General features: G+C 38.0%; 1 protein-coding gene across 20 annotated transcripts in view; it reads left to right on the top strand.

Moving 5' to 3' along the window:
• The window catches only part of TNRC6A (trinucleotide repeat containing adaptor 6A), a 189,630-nt gene that overhangs the window by 148,700 nt on the left and 21,701 nt on the right, over positions 1-19,229 (top strand). For 16 of the 20 annotated variants that reach the window (XM_048865728.2, XM_048865727.2, XM_048865726.2 and 13 more), the window contains 3 exons: positions 4,441-4,779; positions 11,199-11,246; positions 15,916-18,507. In XM_048865728.2, coding sequence (XP_048721685.1) covers positions 4,441-4,779; positions 11,199-11,246; positions 15,916-18,507 — 2,979 coding nt within the window. The remainder of the gene's footprint in view (positions 1-4,440; positions 4,780-11,198; positions 11,247-15,915; positions 18,508-19,229) is intronic. The other 4 variants (XM_048865737.2, XM_048865736.2, XM_048865725.2 and 1 more) reach the window with 1 other exon arrangement.

Raw genomic sequence — 19,229 nt, 5'->3', positions numbered from 1 at the left:
GTGTGTCAGCTTGAAAGCCAGACTTCCTCTGTTTGCCCTTCAGCATTCCAGAACTGACAACTCTTTGGGGCATGACATGCAAGGAAAGTGTATTACCGTACATTTTTAAGTGGTCAGCTTAAGCAGTAATAAGAAAAGAACACTTAAATGACAGTTTGGTGCTGCTCTTTGTGTGCTTTAGTCGTTGATTTGATCTATGTAAACTGATTTTGTTTGAGTGAAACTGTTCTCCATCTGCATTAAAGTTCAAACAGCTGCCATTTTTTTATTGGGGAGGGGGGGTTTGTCACTGGGCCCCTACTCCAGGAGGAGTTGGCAAGCAGTACTCTTGTAGCAGTAAAATGACACCATGCTTCTCCTCCATTTTCTAATGAAATCTGCAGAGTGGGAAAGCAACACAAGTTGGAAGCGTCTTTCTTTGGAATCTCTCTGTAAACTGTTGTTTCTGTCACGGTCGTGCTGACTGTAACTTCAGCTTCCACTGCTTTGTGGGTTTTCAGCAGGTTTGTTTATGAAAATGTCTGTCCTTATATTATTTTGTAATTTTGCTGCTGCTTGTCAAGAAAATTAGGAGTAATACAGTGTAAGTCCATTAACAAAGTTGACTTTAGGGTGATGTAGAGCAAAATACTGATGTGCTAAACAATATTTTATCACTGTTTTTTAAGTGTTAAATTAGAGAAATAGATTATAACACATTTCTGGGATTTAAGGGGTATTGGAATTTATAATAGTCGTATTGGAGCAATAAAAGGTTAGTTAAAGTGAGATATTAGCAACAGAGCTAGTTTAATCTTCTGAGAAGTTGCTGATTATAAAATACAATTGGAAAGAATTAACAAATTGTGTGATTTCTTCCCTCTCCTCCCCCCACCGCCCGTCACTTAGTTAAGATAAATGGTTGTATAGGGCCTGAAGACGTCAATAATACATTTGATTAAGTTGAAAATAACTGAAACTTTAAGTTGCATCTTAAAGCATATTTGACTGTAGACAGTAGAGAAAACATGGCTCAAACTAAAAATGTTTTACCTGAACATTGGTTGCATTTTATTGAATTTGTCAATCTTTACACAAAGAATGAATCATTCTGTTACTGCTTTTATCTACCAAGTAAATATATTTCTTGTGTTATCTGTATGTAATTTTTGATTTGTTTAGAAAAAGTACTGTTCATACTGTAGCTATTTGGAGTTTATTTTACTAAAAGGGATCTCATTTACTAATATGCTCTATCATTTTATAGTTAACAAACGAATGAGTAACCAGGAATTAGTTCAATTAATTAAGATGTACTTACTGTGCTTTAAAGGGGCTTAAATAAGGAAAGTTAGGAATGAATGTTGCTTTGTTGCCGTTCTGCTCTGGAGTGATTTTTTTCTAACTCCAGTTCTCTTCCATTGGAATGTCATATGTAAATGATTTGTATTTAATCTGCAAGGAATAATTCTACTGTGGAAGGAATACTAGGTGAAGTGAAAATTATCATTTTATTGAGCACCAACAAGACATTATGTGCTGTAATAAAACAGTCCTTGCACCAAGGAGTTTACAGTGTAAATAGAAAGACAGTATAATTCATACAAACAATACCAGGTGACCAAAAATGGATTAAAACTAAGCAGTGCAGTTATTTATAAGTACTTTGTTGGTGGAGTAATGCTGGTAGACTGTATGGAAGTAGTGTGTTTGTTTTCATTTACTGCTGTCAACAGACTTTTTTAGATCAAGCTTAAAGTACGGTTTTTTAACTTTAAAGATTAGACATTATGACCAGTTGCATCAAAAGGTATATTGATAAAATGTAGATTACTAGAAAGTTAAATAACAGAAGACTTGTGGGTGGTGAAGTGGAGTTTGGTATATTAAAGACCAACTCTTTAAATGTATGAGTTGCATTAGTAAATGGACTAAAGTAGTATGAAGTTTTTAAAAAAAAAAAAGTTTTTTTTCTGCATAATTATAAGTAATTTATATTAATTATAATGCAGATTTACCAGTAAGAAAAATTACTGGTTTAGAAGTGCAGAGAGGAATATAAAATTTTTTCCTCTATTGCATCATAGAATATCAGAGTTGGAAGGGACCTCAGGAGGTCATCTAGTCCAACCCCCTGCTCAAAGCGGGACCAGTCCCCAATGTTTGCCCCAGATCCCTAAATGGCCCCCTCAAGGATTGAACTCACAACCCTGGGTTTAGCAGGCCAATGCTCAAACCACTGAGCTATCCCTCCCCTCCTAATCATTTTAGATTGTATTTCATTAATGTTAAGATTTAAAGAACAAAGCAAGAGGAATATGCTAGAAAGGAATAGATTGGAAATATGTTCAGAATTTTTGAAGGCATTGAATTGTACTTTTGAACATTAAATGCATTTGATCATAGGTCATTCATACACTGTTGAATGTGTGCAGGTGAAATGTCGTTAAGGATCTGAATTCAGTAGCTTTCTAAAATAGGTAACAGAACTCTTACATCAGCAGAATCTAATACTGTGTTAGTCATTTTATCCAACTTACTGGTTTGTCTAATTACTTGTGAATATCTTCCCTATCCAGGCTCCTATGCATTAAATTGACTTATGTCATGGCCATTCTTCTACCTAATTCTGTCCCCCTCCATTCAGCTGTGAAATAGAGTAGAACTGGATCACTGCTGTAGCAGAGCAGTGGAAGATGGTACTGTGGTGGTGTACATGTTTGTAATCACCTGAAATAGCGTATCCCTCTCTCTGCCCTTGAAACTTCTACCAAGGATTTATAACGGTCAGACCTCCATTGGAGAAGAAATCGCGTACATGCTCCAAATATCCCTTATATACAAAATCTTTCTTTGGGCTTTGTCATTTTTTCCGTAGACTGAAAAACTGATCACTGCAATTCTTGGCACTAAGACAGGTGGGTGCTCCGTTAACACTTGAGTAACAGATTTGATCCCACAGGACACACATTTTTGTAAGGAGCATAGAATTGTGTGCGCCTTTCTTGAGGGATGTGTATTTTTTACCTAATCATGTTAAAAGCAACAGTTATATTCCCTATATTGGAATTTTTTTTTTTAAAACAAAGCTTCAGGGAGCTGGATTTTGCTTAGATTTTTCTAAGACCAGACCGTTGTATTCACTTGCATTTGTACCTGAAAGTGAATGTTGTTGTTTGATTTTCATGTTTTGTAATTTTTTTTCATTTGACCATTTTGTTCTTGCTTCTAGCACACTAGGGAATTGTTTAATGAAACACAAAAAGAAATGGTTTAGGAAATGCTGCTACAATCAAAAGCCTAGAGTATGTTAAAAGCATACTAATGTGCAGAGTTACTATTAAAGGAAGATAAACAAAACTTTATAGTAACTCAAGCTTAATTTTAATAGGACCCGAAACACCCAACAATCACACACTTAGCCGTAGGAGTGCCTTACAGTTTTAATTGTACCTTCAGGACCTGGCTATTGAGACAATAGTTGTGCAAGCATTTTTTATAATATTGTTTAAGGTTAAGCTTTTCAAAGTTAACCTTGCAGCTCCCATTAATTTCAAGGACACTTGTGGTTAAATTCTCCAGTCAGTTCTGAAAATCACAACCTAATATCCTTCTGTACGTACTTCATCAAAGAAAAAGTAAACTGAACATGTGCACAATTGTGTGTGATCATTGCTATATATAGTGGACTTGAAAAAAGTGTGTTACAGTGACAACAATAGAGTTGGTTTAAACTTTTTTAAATTGTGCGTGCTCTCTAAACGTAATTACTGTAAAGCATTCCACACCTTTAGAGTATTTGTGTGCTTTAGTAGACCAGGCCCAACCAGGTACTCCATCCTGTACCTTTCTGGGTTTCATTTAATTTGTTTGTGTTTGTACTGGTGTGATGGAGCAACTAAACAGGTAGCCATGAATGCTGTAATCACCTGTTTATTCACAGTTCATGTGTGGTGGATACACCCACACACAACCTTTGCAAATTCTTTGGCCTCAATCACACCTAAAAATGGCCATGCTGTCAAGGTTATGAAAGGTAATTCTGATTTCATTTAAGCTGAATGCTTGGCATTTCATCCGTGGAGGCAAGCAAGCAGTCATGTCAAATGGTGCATGGTATTTATGCTATCACTTTCTACTGATAATGGACTGGGTGAAGACTTTGGATGTCAGGATTGACAAGACAGGCGAGTGTTAACCACTCATTCTCTATGTTCCTAGCCTTGCCTTGTGTTCTCTTCTATCTTGACTTAATACCAATTCTAGAAAATAGTGTGTGCATATAGCAAGGCTTATAGTGGAAACTGGGTTGCAGCTTTAACAGGAGCAAATATTGCCATTCCATAATCTATACCCTACCCAAAACATGTTTGTTTCTTTTCGAGTTTTGAAAACTATTGTACCTGTGATTAATTTTCTTCAACTTTTATCTTTTTTTTTTTTTTTTTTGGTGTGGGTTAGTGCCAGAACAAACAAAGACCAGTGTAAGCCAGCCTCAGCCGGTCACCTCTAACGTCACTTCCACAGCAACCAGCACTAATAATAATGCCAAGCGGGCCACAGCCAACAATCAGCAGCAGCAGACCTTGCCTCGATACCCTCCTCGTGAAGTACCACCGCGATTTCGACACCAGGAACAGAAACAGCTTTTAAAGCGAGGTCAGCAGTTACCAGTGATAGCTGCAAACCTGGGATCCACTCCTAAAGTATTCAACAGCCAGTCAGGAGGCAGTGCTGTCACAAGTAAACAACCGGTGACCAACGGAGAAGTGCCGAACAGCAGCAGCAAAAAACAGTCAGGTGAGAGAGGAAGTAACTTATTTTCAGTGAGGTTAGATATTTTATTAGTAACTAGATTAGAATGATTAAATTGGTACAACACAGAATCCATTTTAGGGTAAATGGACAGAGATGAAATTCAGAAATTCTCCAGTGTCTGTTGTTCATGTTAAGCGTTAACTTTAAAACATGGTCTCCTGTGCTCTATCTTCCTTTTAACTGAATCTCTGATCATTCCCAGCTCATCTTAGTTATTGATTAATGCAGTTTCTGTACTATACAGATGCATATCTACCTTTGAACAATATAGGTTTAAGTTTAGGTGAATATTAATATCCTTTTTCTAGATCCCCATCTTGATCAGAAAGGTCTCTTTAAAGGGAACCCCTTTACGTAAAGACACTGCCACAAGTTTGTGCGTTAGAGCTATGTCCAATATTCAGGAATCTGAATAGCATCCTCAAAATAAGCTTCTTGTTTCAGATCCAGTGACATCACCTGGAATTTCTGGGTGAAAAAAATCAAAGCCATTATTCTGATGTTAAGGTTTGTTTTGCTAAAGAGATTAGATTTGTTCATGTACCCCAAGTAGAGCCTTGCGCAGATACAGATTTATATCCATGGATATAAATCAGTACCGCAGGGCTCTCCCGAGAACTGCAGCGGTGAAAGGAGCCGAACACGGGTGCCGCCGCTCCCAGGAGCCAGCACCCTATGCTGGCAACTTCTCCATTGTGGCTGTACTGTCCCCACCCAGCCCACTGGGCGGGCACCAGGCTCACTGGCAGCTGTCCCTCGTCGCACTCTTGTGTTCGGACGGCAGGCACGCCCCCAGACAGGAGACACCGACAGCTGAATGGAAGTGAGGGGAATGGGTCTGCGGGCAGTACAGCCATGCCGGAGGAGCTGCTGGCGCAGGGTGTTGGCTCCTGGGAGCGGCAGCCCCATGTTCTGCTCCTTTCGCTGCTGCGGTTCCATTGATACCAATTTATGGATATCTGCGTGGATATATGCATGTGCGGGTATACATTTGTGTCCATGCAGGGCTCTAACCCCAAGTATTATCTCTGCTGACAGAGTATCTTGGCCTCTTCCAGGATCTGCTTCTCTGGGATCTGAGAGGAGAATGACTGCTGTTCATATCAGTATTTTCTCTTTTTTCATAAACTCTTTACTCTGATCCTTCTTCGTCCTCGTTGGCTTGAGCAACCTACCCTTCAAATACTTTCACAACAGTATAATAAAGAGTTCATATGTTGGATGTATAAGGTATACATTTTTAACAGTGACAGCAGTTAACCATTGGAACATTTTACCAAGGGTCATGGTGGTTTCTCCATCACTGACAATTTTTAAATCAAAATTGAATCTTTTTCGAAAAGACCTGCCCTAGGAATTAATTTTGAGTCAGTTCTATGGTCTGTGTTATACAGAATGTCAGACTAAATGCTCACAATGGTCCCTTCTGACCCTGGAATCTATGAATAAGTTTGCAATTTTAATGAATGAACTAGGTTAAAATTTACTGATCTTTTGTTAGTAAGATAAAGGTAATGTATTCTTGACTGGAAAGAAATAACTCAATTCCAGGAATTTCCAAAGCATCTTGGTATTCCACGCTCAGCCATCATCATCTTCATAAGTGTGTGTGTTTCTTAGGCTGGTTTTTGTAGCTGCATTTAGTTTTTTGAAAGACATTTAGCATTTATGATACAACTGTTTCACCTGAGCCATCTAAACTTGACTGTAATTTATAGTATTTCTTAAGATCACTGATGTGTGGCGCTACAGAGGATATGATGTAAAGCATTCCCGTTACAAAAAGGTGATTTTCCTTTTTAAAAGAATTCTTGAGGAAAACCTCGATACTTTGCTCCATTTTATATCCTTGAACTCATCACAGAATCTAGAAGGTAGCACTATTTAAAATGAAGGTAAACTGTTGGGTATGTTGCTGTCAAACACTATACAAATGCATATCTAAACTAAAATAGTATGGATTGTTGGATGGCTTTTTTTTAATCTGGGTAGTAATTTCTTATATTGGGGATTATACTCTTCAGTTTTGTGTTTGTAACAGAATGAGCACAGTTAACCAGGTTTTAAAAAAAACTAGTTTTTTACAGATAAAATTTTTTTCCATAGGTTTATTGTCTGTTGATCTAGTCTTGTGGCCTGTGATGTCAAAGAAAGATTCACGTGTAGTTTATTAAAAATTTCTCCCTCAAGGCAAACTGTTAGAAACTGGTTACATATGTTGTGAGTATTACATTCCAACACAGTCTTATACAGACTCTTATTTATTTTTCTTCTCATGTGGTTTATAGGATTCCAACCTGTGGAAAATATTTATTTACAGCTAAGTGGACACTTCTTCTCTTTCTGGCTTTGTTTATTGTAATACTGAGCACTTACTAGTATGGCTGAGTAATCTCTGAGCTAGAAGATCCTGGTTTCTTCCCCCAGTAGTGACACAGCAGTGTTGTATTAAGGGTATGAGCTGCTGCTATTCTTTGAATGAGATGTTAAATCTAGGTCCCTCCTGATTCTTTCATTGTCCAGACGGTCAATAAAAGGGCCCGTGGAACTTTTCTGGAGAGGAGAGAATAATCCAGTTGTCTTGGCCATCCTTCTTCCATTTCTCAAAACAGGAGTGCAAGAGCTGTTGCACCCAGACAGTCACTGCGTTACCGGATTCCTTGTCACTTTGCATTTTAGTCTCATGGAATTGTCACGTATGAGAGTCAGAATGGGTCTATAGTTAATTACCCCCATCTGTGCCACATGCCTTTTGTGTGACCTAAGGTTTCATTTCCTCATGTATGAAGTAGGAATAATGTCCAGAGGGGTGGAGGTTTAATGTTCGTAAGGTGCTTTGAGATCTGTAGATGAGATGATAAAGTACAAAGAATGGATTGCAATAAACAGTGTAGCGTAGAGCATGCTTTGGAGACTACCATAGTTTGGCTGCATAAGAGCTACTTGAAGATGTCACTTGCTGCTATCATACCTGAAGAAAACTGATGCGAATAATCTGCTAATCTCCATGTTGTTTTGCTACTTCTCTCTTTTCCTTCCCCCAGCCATCAAAAAAGATCTTAAGTCCACTCACTAGTACTAGTATCCCATTCCAGAAATTAAAGATATCAGAACATCAGGAAAGTAAAGTAATCTCTTAAAGTCCTTCGCTTTTAAAAGAACGTCTTTGTGCAGATGAGATGTTCAGCAAAGAATTCTGCACTTCACTAGGAGACGAGAGGTTAGTAAAGTCAAGAAGAATGTCCAAGCCTTGAAACCCATCCTAATGCATATATTGCTTTCATCAAGATTTGCATAAGACTCATGGAACCTTCTTCCACCAAATGCACCCTGCTTACCTCTTTCCAAAAGATACGATAATGTCCCTTTAGTACATTCAGTAGCCCAGATGGTAAGACCAAACAAGCAGGACGAGATAATATGCAAACCTGTAACCTATTTGAAAGAAGAATGAGGCACCTTAGAGACTAACAAATTTATTTGGGCATAAGCCTTTGTGGGCTAAAACCCACTTCAAATATTTTCCACTGCGTGCATCTGATGAAGTGGATTTTAGCCCACGAAAGCTTATGCCCAAATAAATTTGTTAGTCTCAAAGGTGCCACACGTACTCCTTGTTCTTTTTGCTGATACAGACTAACACGGCTACCGCTCTGAAACCTATTTGAAAGAGTGTACCATATACCCTGATGGCATGGCTCCAGCAACTGTTTAACAAGAACACCAGGGATTGGTACTGTCCTGAGGTTGTAAAGTCCTTCACACATCTACAGAAGTGAAGATATTTTCAGTCAATGGAGTGAATATCCACATCCTGCTCTAACAACTTTAACCCTGTGATGTTCTGAAAACACAAATTATGTCAATACAGAATGAGACTGTGGATGGTGAACAAAGCACCTCTGATTTAAATAGGCTTGCAAGAGATTCAGAAGAAAAATAAAAGCTGGCAACTAATGTATAATTGATGGGCTTTTTCTAATGTGTGAACAATATGAAAAACCCCTGCAAAACCATAAAAATGAGGGAATTAAGATTAGAGTTGAAAACTCTCTCCCTAACTCACCTCATTTTGTACAAGTTTTGCAAACTGATATTCACAAATTAAAATAAATAGAACTTTGTATTCTATGTGCTTGTATCCTCTCGGCATTTTAAGGTGAGGTTAGAATGGAGCTGTCAGATATCTGAATCTTGACTCTGAGTGTCTGTCAGATGCCCAACGTCTAAATTCAGGCTTTTTGTGAGTTATTCCTAAAGCAAATTTAACCTCTTGTTTTTTAGGTTCTCTGTAAAGGCCAGGGAAGGCAGATTAACAATTTATGCTAATATTGATTTCCCTGGCCAGTGTAGACTGATCGTAAGTTTTCTGGACTGGGCATCCTTAACTAATATTTATCTGCAATAAAAGGTAGTTTATTGCCTATATTCCCTGTGGACCCACACTTCTCCATTTTGAAAATTAGTCTGTTTTGTTTAACTGTAAAGCTAGTTTGGGAAGGTCCTAATAGCTCTACAAGTAGATGTTATATTTGTACTCTGAGAACATGTGGTGAATCCTTTTTCCTCAAGTCTTCCTAATGGAGCTAACTTATGGAACACTCTTAAGGCTGAAACCAAGGGAAATGCTTTCTGAGATCTGTTTACAGCTAGCTCTTGTTTATGAGAATATATTCACGCCAGTCATAATAGTTTTCTTTATCAAAACTTTGCCCCATTTGTAAACCATGTGAGGTAGATCTTCAGAATAAATCCTTCCTCTTTTGTTTTCTGCCATGACAACCCAGTCTTCTATCTTGACGATCTTGAAATCTTCATTAGTTTGTAATATGAACCAAAGTGATAAGCAGATAGTTACTAGACCACTAACTGCTTGCTACAGTGAGCTGTATATATGGCTATTACAAATTATTTAAACCTGTGAGGCACATTAAGAGGTACTTCCCTGGAGAGCAACGGATTAGAAGCCATCAGGATCTTGGCTCTAATCCAGGCTGAGTTACTTTGAGTCTTTGTCTGATTTTGGGTAAGTCTCCTTTTATCCTTGTGCCTTGACAATGCCACTGTAAAATTGTATTAAAACAGGAGCATGCAGAAACAATATGTGATTCAAGCTGCCCTAGGTAATTTGCTAAAAAAAAAAAAAAAAGAGGGGTTGGGTTTGAAAAGTTCTTAGTAATTGTGGGGCTCAAATTAATTTGGGAAGCCTTCTAAATCTGAAATGTAATAGATTTTAGAGAGTAAGGAGGAAGCAAGGGGGATTTAAAAATGTTACACTGTTTGATTGCATACATTGTCAATAGCAAATGTTAATCTGTTGCTGGAGGCAGAAGCTAGCAAAAAAATGTATGTAGTGTTTAGAAGTTTGGTTTAGTCAGCCCATCCAAAACAAACTTGGCTAGGTCCTATGGTGCAATACAAATTTATAGTAAACCAAGAAGCAAAATATGAGCAGATAAAGGGCTTTCATCTGAAGAATAAATCATACTGTCCAAGGATATTGCGAGATAATTAGATTAATAGTGAGACCAGGGATGGGCAAGGGCAGTGGTTCTCAACACATGTCCCTGGGGGTATACAGAGGTCTTTCAGAGGGTACATCAGCTCATCTGGATATTTGCCTGGTTTTACAACAGGCTACACAAAAAGCATTAGCGAAATCAGTACAAACTAAAATTTCATATGCCCACACAATGAGAAAGTAAGCATTTTTTCAGAATAGTGTACTGTGACACTTGTGTTTTTATGTCATCTGATTTTTATAAGCTGTAGTTTTTAAGTGAGGTGAAACTTGGAGTATGCAAGACAAATCAGACTCCTGAGTGGGGTCCAGTCGTCTGGAAAGATTAAGATCCACTGTGCTAGAGGGCAATGTTCAATTCTGTGATTCTTATAGTAGTCTCATGAGTTTAACAAGAGACCATTTTACGGTAGCTTTGTATTAATCACAAAAACTACCTATCTAACAAGTCCAGTTAATTTTTTATAAGTCAAGAATTTTTGAAACTATTTATACTTCGGGTGTTTGTTAATTTTAAAACAACTTCAAGGTAATAGAAATCCAGTAGGAATGGAAACACTGAGGAAAAATGAAATGCAAAATTATAAAGACAAAATTTTCACATATGCAGTGCTGTCTTGGCAGGATATTAGTAAAAAATTGAAGTGTTTGTCAGATACATTTGCATTTATTGCTGCTTCTACAGCTATATGAGATGGTCTATAATTTGCAGCTACTAACACTAGCTAATGAAGATGGACTGCCCTTTTGACAGGAAAAACTTCTTTTCTGAGAGAGAGTGATAATAAACTGGTTCTAAAATAATTGAATGCTTTGTGGAATAATCCCAAAGGAATACTTTAATTCAATAACAATTCTGTAATTTTTTGCTTTTTCATAGGCATGCCTCCCATTCGGGACTTGGTCAGCCATTCCCCTAACCAGTCAGGTGATGCATACCTATTTCAGTCTCATGTTTGTTGTGCACTACGTGTATGTGTATAAGAGTTACACATTTCAGTAACTACTTGCACAATTATCTATTGATTTTTTGCTTCTTGGTTGGTTGGTTGTTTTAGAAGCTTGACTGTTAATGTGTATGACTGACTTAAATGCTTACTGTTTGTTTATGCACTTATATACTATTATGTTATGAGTTCTTAATTTTATATTAAAATTCTCTGGGGCAAAATTCTGGACTACACCAGTATGTTCCAATGCACAGTTAAGTGCTGTATATGATAAATAATTGTGACCACTGATACTAAATAAATACTGTATTATATACGTCAATAAGTATCCATAGTAATATGAAATTTCAGGTTCTGATTTGTTCCTTCAGCTAGTTAAGTAACATAAAACCAAGAAATGTTTTTTCCCCTCGGTTAGCAACAGCCATATAAAACGTTCAGTTGTCTGTGTTTTTTTGGCTGCTTTCACGTGTCCCGTCACTCTGAAGGATCCGTCAGCCTTCAGTGTTAGTTTTCATCCCTTTTTACATCTCAGAAGCTTAGACGGATGTTTTTCTCTTTAGACTAGTCAGTCAGTCAGAATTACAGATAATACAATATACAGCTCCTTTTAAGGTTCATGCAGAGTACTTATTAAGAACAGACTTTTGCTGAATAATGTTTGGGTACTTATGTGCTTGACAATATCCTAGAATGAGCTGTTGGCAGCAAACCTACGTCTAGACATTTTAACTTGTGCTAAATTGTGTTGGAAGTTTAGTAACTTAATAGGCTTTTTTAGCAGAATAGTTACAACTAGGTCACTTGCTTCTGAGCCTGAAGGCTGTTTGTTCATATATTCTGTTGAGACTGGCTCCTGCGTAGCGTAGAAAGAGGCAAGAACTGACAAAGTTGTCATCTTCCATTGAGATATTAAACTGAAGGCTTTTCCTCCCACATATCTGTGCATAAGGGTGCTAAAGATTCTAATTTAAAGGAAGATAACATTGGTGTTCAAGTCATTATCTTTCTCTGAACAAAACAAGTTCTCACATGTATGGTTTTGGATTGCTGGAGTACATTGTAGTGGTTGTTTGCTTACACAGTAACTGCACTTCCCTCGTTTTACTCATTACATTATAATACCTCAAGTATGAAACGTGCTATCATTATCTTTGCTGATTCAGATAATTCTTTTAATACCTTTTCTTATAAAATTTTCATTGCCGCAACCTTTGTAATTGTGTTAGCAGTACCATAATATGGGGAACCACAGCTCCAAAATATTTTCTTCTTTCCATGAACTCTTGAAAATCTTCACTGCAAGTTCTTTGAATCTGAGCAGTTGAAAAGAAACTTTTCTTTTAAGCAAGTTGATCTCATTTTACATTTTCTACTCCTTTCTTGCAGTTTAAAAATACATGATAGCTGGTGCATAATGTTGCAATCTTTACTTTTGGTATATAGTTGACTATTAATTCTAAAGCTCATATAAAATAAATTGGTGGAGAAAGACCATGTTCTAAACAAACCTTAAGGTTACTAGTAAGTCTTTTTTTATCCTGTTTTTATCAGCAAGTAGTATCAAGCTCTGGGTATTTTTATGAAGGAGCACAGACCTGAATTTTTAATGTTGACTTTTAATACAGAAGTGTATTTTATAAGATGTGTACTAGTAAGATATATTTTTTCAGAGCAATCTCAGAAAACTTCTTTATGTAGAGCGCTCTAGCGAGTCTTGCAGTGATTATTTTTGCTGAACTTCACATCTGAGTAGAATGCAAAGAAAAAAATCCTTCATATCGCTGTAAAGTCATTGCCTTTCAAAATGTTATGCAAGTTTTCAGTGAAATAAAGCTATTCAATTCCTTTGTCAAAGCATTTTCAGTCATACATTCAGTGACACAAATATTGGCAGAGAGATGCAGGAATAAGGTCTTTGCTTTGGCAGTCATTTTAAACTTAAGGCTTTTATTTTTTAAAATAAAAATCTGACCCAATATTTATGCTTCAATTGTATACCAGTCCTTAAAAGCATATGTCAAAGAAGCATGAAAAGCTCATAAGTAATGTCGGTATTTTAAGATGTAACCATTTTTCTAAATGTCATTTTTAAAAACACATTAAAAACTTGCAACAGATGAGTGAAATATTAATAGTGGTGGAGTACATACTCTAGCTTTATTTATAAGTATTAATGGTTAAAATTTCTTGGGGGTGTTTAATGAAAACCAGCATAATTTTTGAGATTAGATGCAAGGTGCTATTGCCTACAAATTGATACTTAGACTAGATGTTAGCTAGAGAAAGTGAATTTACATCACTTTGCTTTAATTATTCCCCTGCCCATTCTTCCCTAGTTTTATATCACCTATTTAAATTGTAAATTCTTTGAGGCTGGGGTCATGTCTTCATGACTGACTGTAAAGTGCCTTAGTCGCTGTTCATGCTTTAAACATGCTAAATACCAATCATGAACGCTTGAGACTTGCTGATCTAAGATGGTAGTGGAACAAGCAAGAGATTTGTTTGAAATTAGCTTGTGTCCCTTTTACGTCAAATATACATTAGTAAATGCACTAATAGTCTGTGTTCATCCACAAACTGTGCATTTTCCATAACTACCATCTAAAGGAGAACATGATTATCTAGATGGTTTAAGTCCGCTGAACAAATATACATGTTTAGCAGAGAAACATTTGCATGCTAATTAACAATTACCCAGGTAAATAAAGCTATCAAGTGTTTGAATATTCAGATTTTGAATGTTCTGAAGCAAAGGCATTAACTGTGTTAGCTTAAAAGAAAATTGTGTGCAGTTTTCTTAGTAAATCCTGAATATCTTACTATGGTGAGAAGTCCTTTTCTCCAGGAACAAAATATATTTGAGAATGTAATGTTATGCTGCTTTTTTTCCTGTTCATACAAATATTAAGCCAGTAATTTACCTGACAGTTTTTCCTCATCTTCTATTAGGTTTTGGTATTTTGCTTCATATTATTGTTCAAGCATTACATGTTTTCATAGTACTGTATTTCCAAATAGCTATCCTGCTATTAGTTAGTTGGTTTTTCATATAACTTACAGCAAACTTCAAAAAAAAAAATTAGAATATTTGATGTGTGGAAGCACTTTTGTTCAGATTGTCGGTTTGATGGAAGAAAAATGAGTTCAAGACTCTATAATAGAGTTTTAGAAACTCAGGATGACCCAATGTGTGGCAAAATGCACACATTTTGGTATGCTATTCTGCCTTTGGCAGCAGCCTGTGTCTGACACTTTTTAATAGAAAGTTAAAAACCTTATTCTGCATGTAGCCAACTGTGAAATACTTATAAATAGCTGGGGAGAATTTCTTCTTGGTTCCTGCATGTGATCAGCTTATACCCTGAAAGAGAAAATGTTTTAACTTGCACAGGTACAAATTCAGCCATGCTACTTGATTTGCACTCCATAACAGTGAATTCCACAGGGGAAGGACTGATTAGCTTTTACTCTGTTCCTTATAATTCTGAATATCACAGTAGAGTTCCCCTCTCATTCTTCATTCCACAGAATGTATACTTAATTTTTGCAGTCTTCTATGGATTGAACCTTTCCACTAAGCCACTTCCTTTTAAATCTCACCTTTACCTTCCTTTTTCTTTTTCTTTGAAGTGAATTCCTGTAAAGCACTTTCTTATTCTACATATGGAGGATGATGTACAAAAATAAATACCTTGAATAACCTGTCACTTAAGATATATTATTCAATGTCCTTTTTAATGGTGTTTCTTTCCTTACTTCTTTTCCCTGGCTACTGTGGCATAGTAGTCTGTGGTTCTAGGTCAGTTTAACTTCCTGTTATATACAACATTCTCCCTTTTCAGAATATCACTTTCAGGCTTTAACGATTGGTTTTTTTTATTGGCGTAGTGCCCCTTTCATAAAGTATTCTACACATGAGCAGTATAATATTTAAAAACACAAACTTTAATGGCAATCCAAACTGTAGTTTATTAGGGATGCCGTATTTCATTTCGTACCTCAAATATATGAATATATTTTCCCATGCCCTTGCTAAGTGTTCTGCTAGGTATTATATGTGGCAACTAATATATTAATAATGTCTTCATAACATCCAGTGATAAGTGTTAGCGTAATCTGTGCAGTATCTTTGACTTTGAATTGCTGTACTTGTCTTATGCAGTAAAACTTCAGAGTTACAAACACCTCGGGAATGGAGGTTGTTCATAACTCTGAAATGTTCATAACTCTGAACAAAACAGTTTGGGTTGTTCTTTCAAAAGTTTACAACTGAACACTGACTTAATACAACTTTGAGACTTTACTGTGCAAAAGAAAAAATGCTGCTTTTAACCCTCTTAATTTAAATGAAACAAGCACAGAAATAGTTTCCTTACCTTGTCAAATCTTTTTTAACTTTCCCTTTATTTTGGGGGGGGGGGGGGGGGGGATTGGGTGTGTGTATATAAAAAAAATAAAATCTCTCTACTGCTGCCTGATTGCACACTTCTGGTTCCAAACGAGGTGTGTGGTTGACTGGTCAGTTTGTAACTCTGGTGTTCGTAACTCTGAGGTTCTACTGTATTTTGTGTGTGTGTGTGTTAACTGTCGTAAAATTCTTGAATTTACAGAAGGACTTTTTTGTTTTCCTTTTCTTTTTAGATCTGAACCACAGTGGTCTAGGATCCCATTATGAAAATTCTCACTGGGGACCAGTCTCTTCAAATAGTGACTCCAGCACAAACTGGGATAAAGTTATCGTAGACGGTTCTGACAAAGAAGCATGGCCATCAATCACAGGCAGTGACCCAGAGTTGGCTTCAGAATGTATGGACACTGACTCCGCCTCTAGCTCTGGGTCAGAGAGAAATCTTATTATAATGGCTTCAGGGAGCACAGGTGGTGAAAACGATAGCATTCGGAATGGCATTGGACATGGTTCTCAAAATAAGTTTGTGGTTGGTAGCAACAGCAATAATGTGGGCAATGGAAGTATTAATGGGCCATGGGGTATATCCCATGGAACCATAATAAGCACATGTCAAGTTTCTGTGGATGCTCCTGACAGCAAATCTGAAAGTAGCAACAATAGAATGAATGCTTGGGGCACCATAAACTCTGCATCAAATGGAGGGTTAAATCCAAGCACTTTGAATTCAAATGGCAACCATGGTGCCTGGCCTGTATTGGAGAACAATGGACATGCCCTGAAAGGGTCTGTAGGGAGTGGTAATTCTGGCACAAATATTCAGTGCAGTACCATAGGTCAGAAGTCTAACAATCAGAGTATTAACTCTAAAGTGGGTGGTTCAGCCCATGGTTCCTGGGCAAGCCTTCAGGAAAATTGTGATTCTGAAGTGAATGGTACAAGGAAGGTTTCATTCAGTGGACAACCTCAAAACCTTAACACTGAAATGAATGGACCAAATAACACTACTAACTTTATGACCTCTAGTTTACCAAACTCTGCTGGTTCAGTACAGATTAACGAACTGCCTAATAATACAGGGCCTGGGGCCTGGCGTGTGAGCACAATGAATCATTCTCCGATTCAGGCCTCTCCAGTTACAAATGGCACTTCCACTTCTCATCTTAGCAATGGTGAGGCAAAAAATGGTGGATCTTATGGTACTACGTGGGTTGCCTATGGTTCTAATTACTCTGGAGACAAATGTTCAGATCCAAACAGCCAAGCTAATAGTGACACTGTGAATGCAACTCTAACGCAGCCTGGCATCAATGGGCCTGGCAGCACTAATTTTCAAATCAATGGGAATAAAGGAGGAGGGGTATGGGAGGGAGGGACAGTCAACTCCCAAAATATGCCATGGGGAAGCGCAAATGGTGTGAGTTCTGGAGGAAGTCGAAGAGGATGGGGCAACGCTGCACAAAACACTGGCACTAGCATTTCAAATGGGGAATGGAATAAACTGCCTAGCAATCAGCATTCCAATGAAAGCGTAAATGGAAATAGTAGGAAGTTTACAAATGGATGGAAATCTGCTGAAGAGGATGATCTTAATAGCCAGAATTCTGCTGCATCTCAGATAACTGAGCAGAACAATGTATGGGCCAAAACAGGTACTGGGGATAGCGAGGGTAGTACAGAGAGCACTGGATGCCATGATGATAAAGTCACTGCAGAAGGACAGAACCGAGAGAGAAGAAAAGTTGACCAGCATGCATTACTCCAAAGCATAGTGAGCAGAACTGACTTAGATCCACGTGTCCTTTCCAACACTGGTTGGGGACAGACTCCAATTAAACAAAACACTGCCTGGGATACTGAAACATCGCCAAGAGGTGAAAGAAAGACTGACAATGGGACAGAGGCCTGGGGAGGCTCTGTTACACAGACTTCCAGCTCAGGGGGATGTGTGGAGAGACCTAGCCCTAATGTTAATGATACCTCATCTATATCAGGGTGGGGAGATCCAAAGTCTGCTACAAGGTGGGGAGACTCCAAAGGCTCAAACAGTCAAGGGGGGTGGGAAGAGGATTCTGCTGCTACAGTAATGGTTAAGAGCAATCAAATATGGGTAAATGGCAAAGAGGACAAGTCGTCTTGGAATGATGCACAGAAGATCAAACAGGGATGGGTAGATGGACAAAAAGCCAGCCAGGGTTGGGCAATTTCTGCCAATGACAGCTGGGGAGAAAATTCAAGAAGCAACCATTGGGGTGAGGCTAAGAAATCTAGTTCAGGAGGTAGTGACAGTGACCGATCAGTATCTGGTTGGAATGAGTCTGCTAAATCAAATTCTGTTACTTGGGGAAGTAGTAATACTAACCCAAATAATGCTTCTGGATGGGATGAGCCTGCAAAGTCTAATCCGAGTCAGGGCTGGGGAGAACCTCCCAGATCAAATCAGCCTCAAGGTTGGGGTGATTCGTCAAAGCCAGTCAACTCCCCAGACTGGAACAAGCAGCAAGATGTTGGATCTTGGGGAGCACCATCTACCACAAATAAACCACCAGGTTCTGGGTGGTTGGGTGGACCAATACCAAGTCCAGCGAAGGAAGAGGAACCCACAGGATGGGAGGAGCCATCCCCAGAATCAATACGCCGTAAAATGGAAATTGATGATGGAACTTCTGCTTGGGGTGATCCAAGCAAATACAACTACAAAAATGTGAATATGTGGAATAAAAATGTCCCAAACGGCAGCAGCGGTTCAGACCAGCAAGCACAGGCACATCAGCAGCTACTGCCTTCGAGTGCCATGTCCAGCAAGGAGGGCAGTAATGGTTCCGGTAAGACTTCCTTTTGCCTAGACCTGTGTTTTCTTGGGCAATTATAAAACACTTCTCTGGTCTTTGTTTGAAACTAGAAACTTCTGTAAGGTAGGGAATAGTTTTGTCAGAGAACTGAGAACGGTGCAAATAGGTTTTCAGTGCTTGTATTTTATTTGAAGGAATCTTTCTGAAATTTAAAAAGTGAACTTGAGCGGTATAGTTAGGGCTAGGCTACTCCTGCATTTAAGTGGCTGAGGGTGCAGAGGAAGAATTTAATAATAATAATTAATAAAAAAGCAACATCCAGAAAGGGAAGCGCTTTTGCTTTGTATGTAGCTCCAGATTTTAATTAACTTCAGCTGTGACATTAACTTTAAGCCTCTATAGCAAACAGAGTGGTGTTAAGAGGTGTCTGCAAGGTACAGTGCAGGCTCAAGACTTCACCTGTGTGCTTAATACAGAGTTTTTATTGCCAACAGTGAGGAGGGCACTTTGCTGTTCACTTTTTGGTGAGGGAAGGCACTGGGAGTTTTATATTGCTATAGCAGGATTGGACTTCAGAAAAAGAGCTCTGACCTTAATAGATTGAGGGAAAGGGTAGTTGAGCTTGCACAGTATATCTAAGAAAGTATTTGCCTTCCAGTAATTTTCAGTTGCATTTGAATCTGATCCAAAAAAGGAAAGCCTTCAATTTGAAGTGTAGTTTTTAGACGTTTAATGTCTTCTCATTTGAGAAATCT

This window comes from Caretta caretta, chromosome 10, assembly GCF_965140235.1.
Source record: "Caretta caretta isolate rCarCar2 chromosome 10, rCarCar1.hap1, whole genome shotgun sequence".
In the NCBI taxonomy this organism is placed as follows: Eukaryota; Metazoa; Chordata; order Testudines; family Cheloniidae; genus Caretta; species Caretta caretta.
Note: the sequence above shows the minus strand (reverse complement) of the source record. Positions and strands in the feature narration are given on the sequence as shown.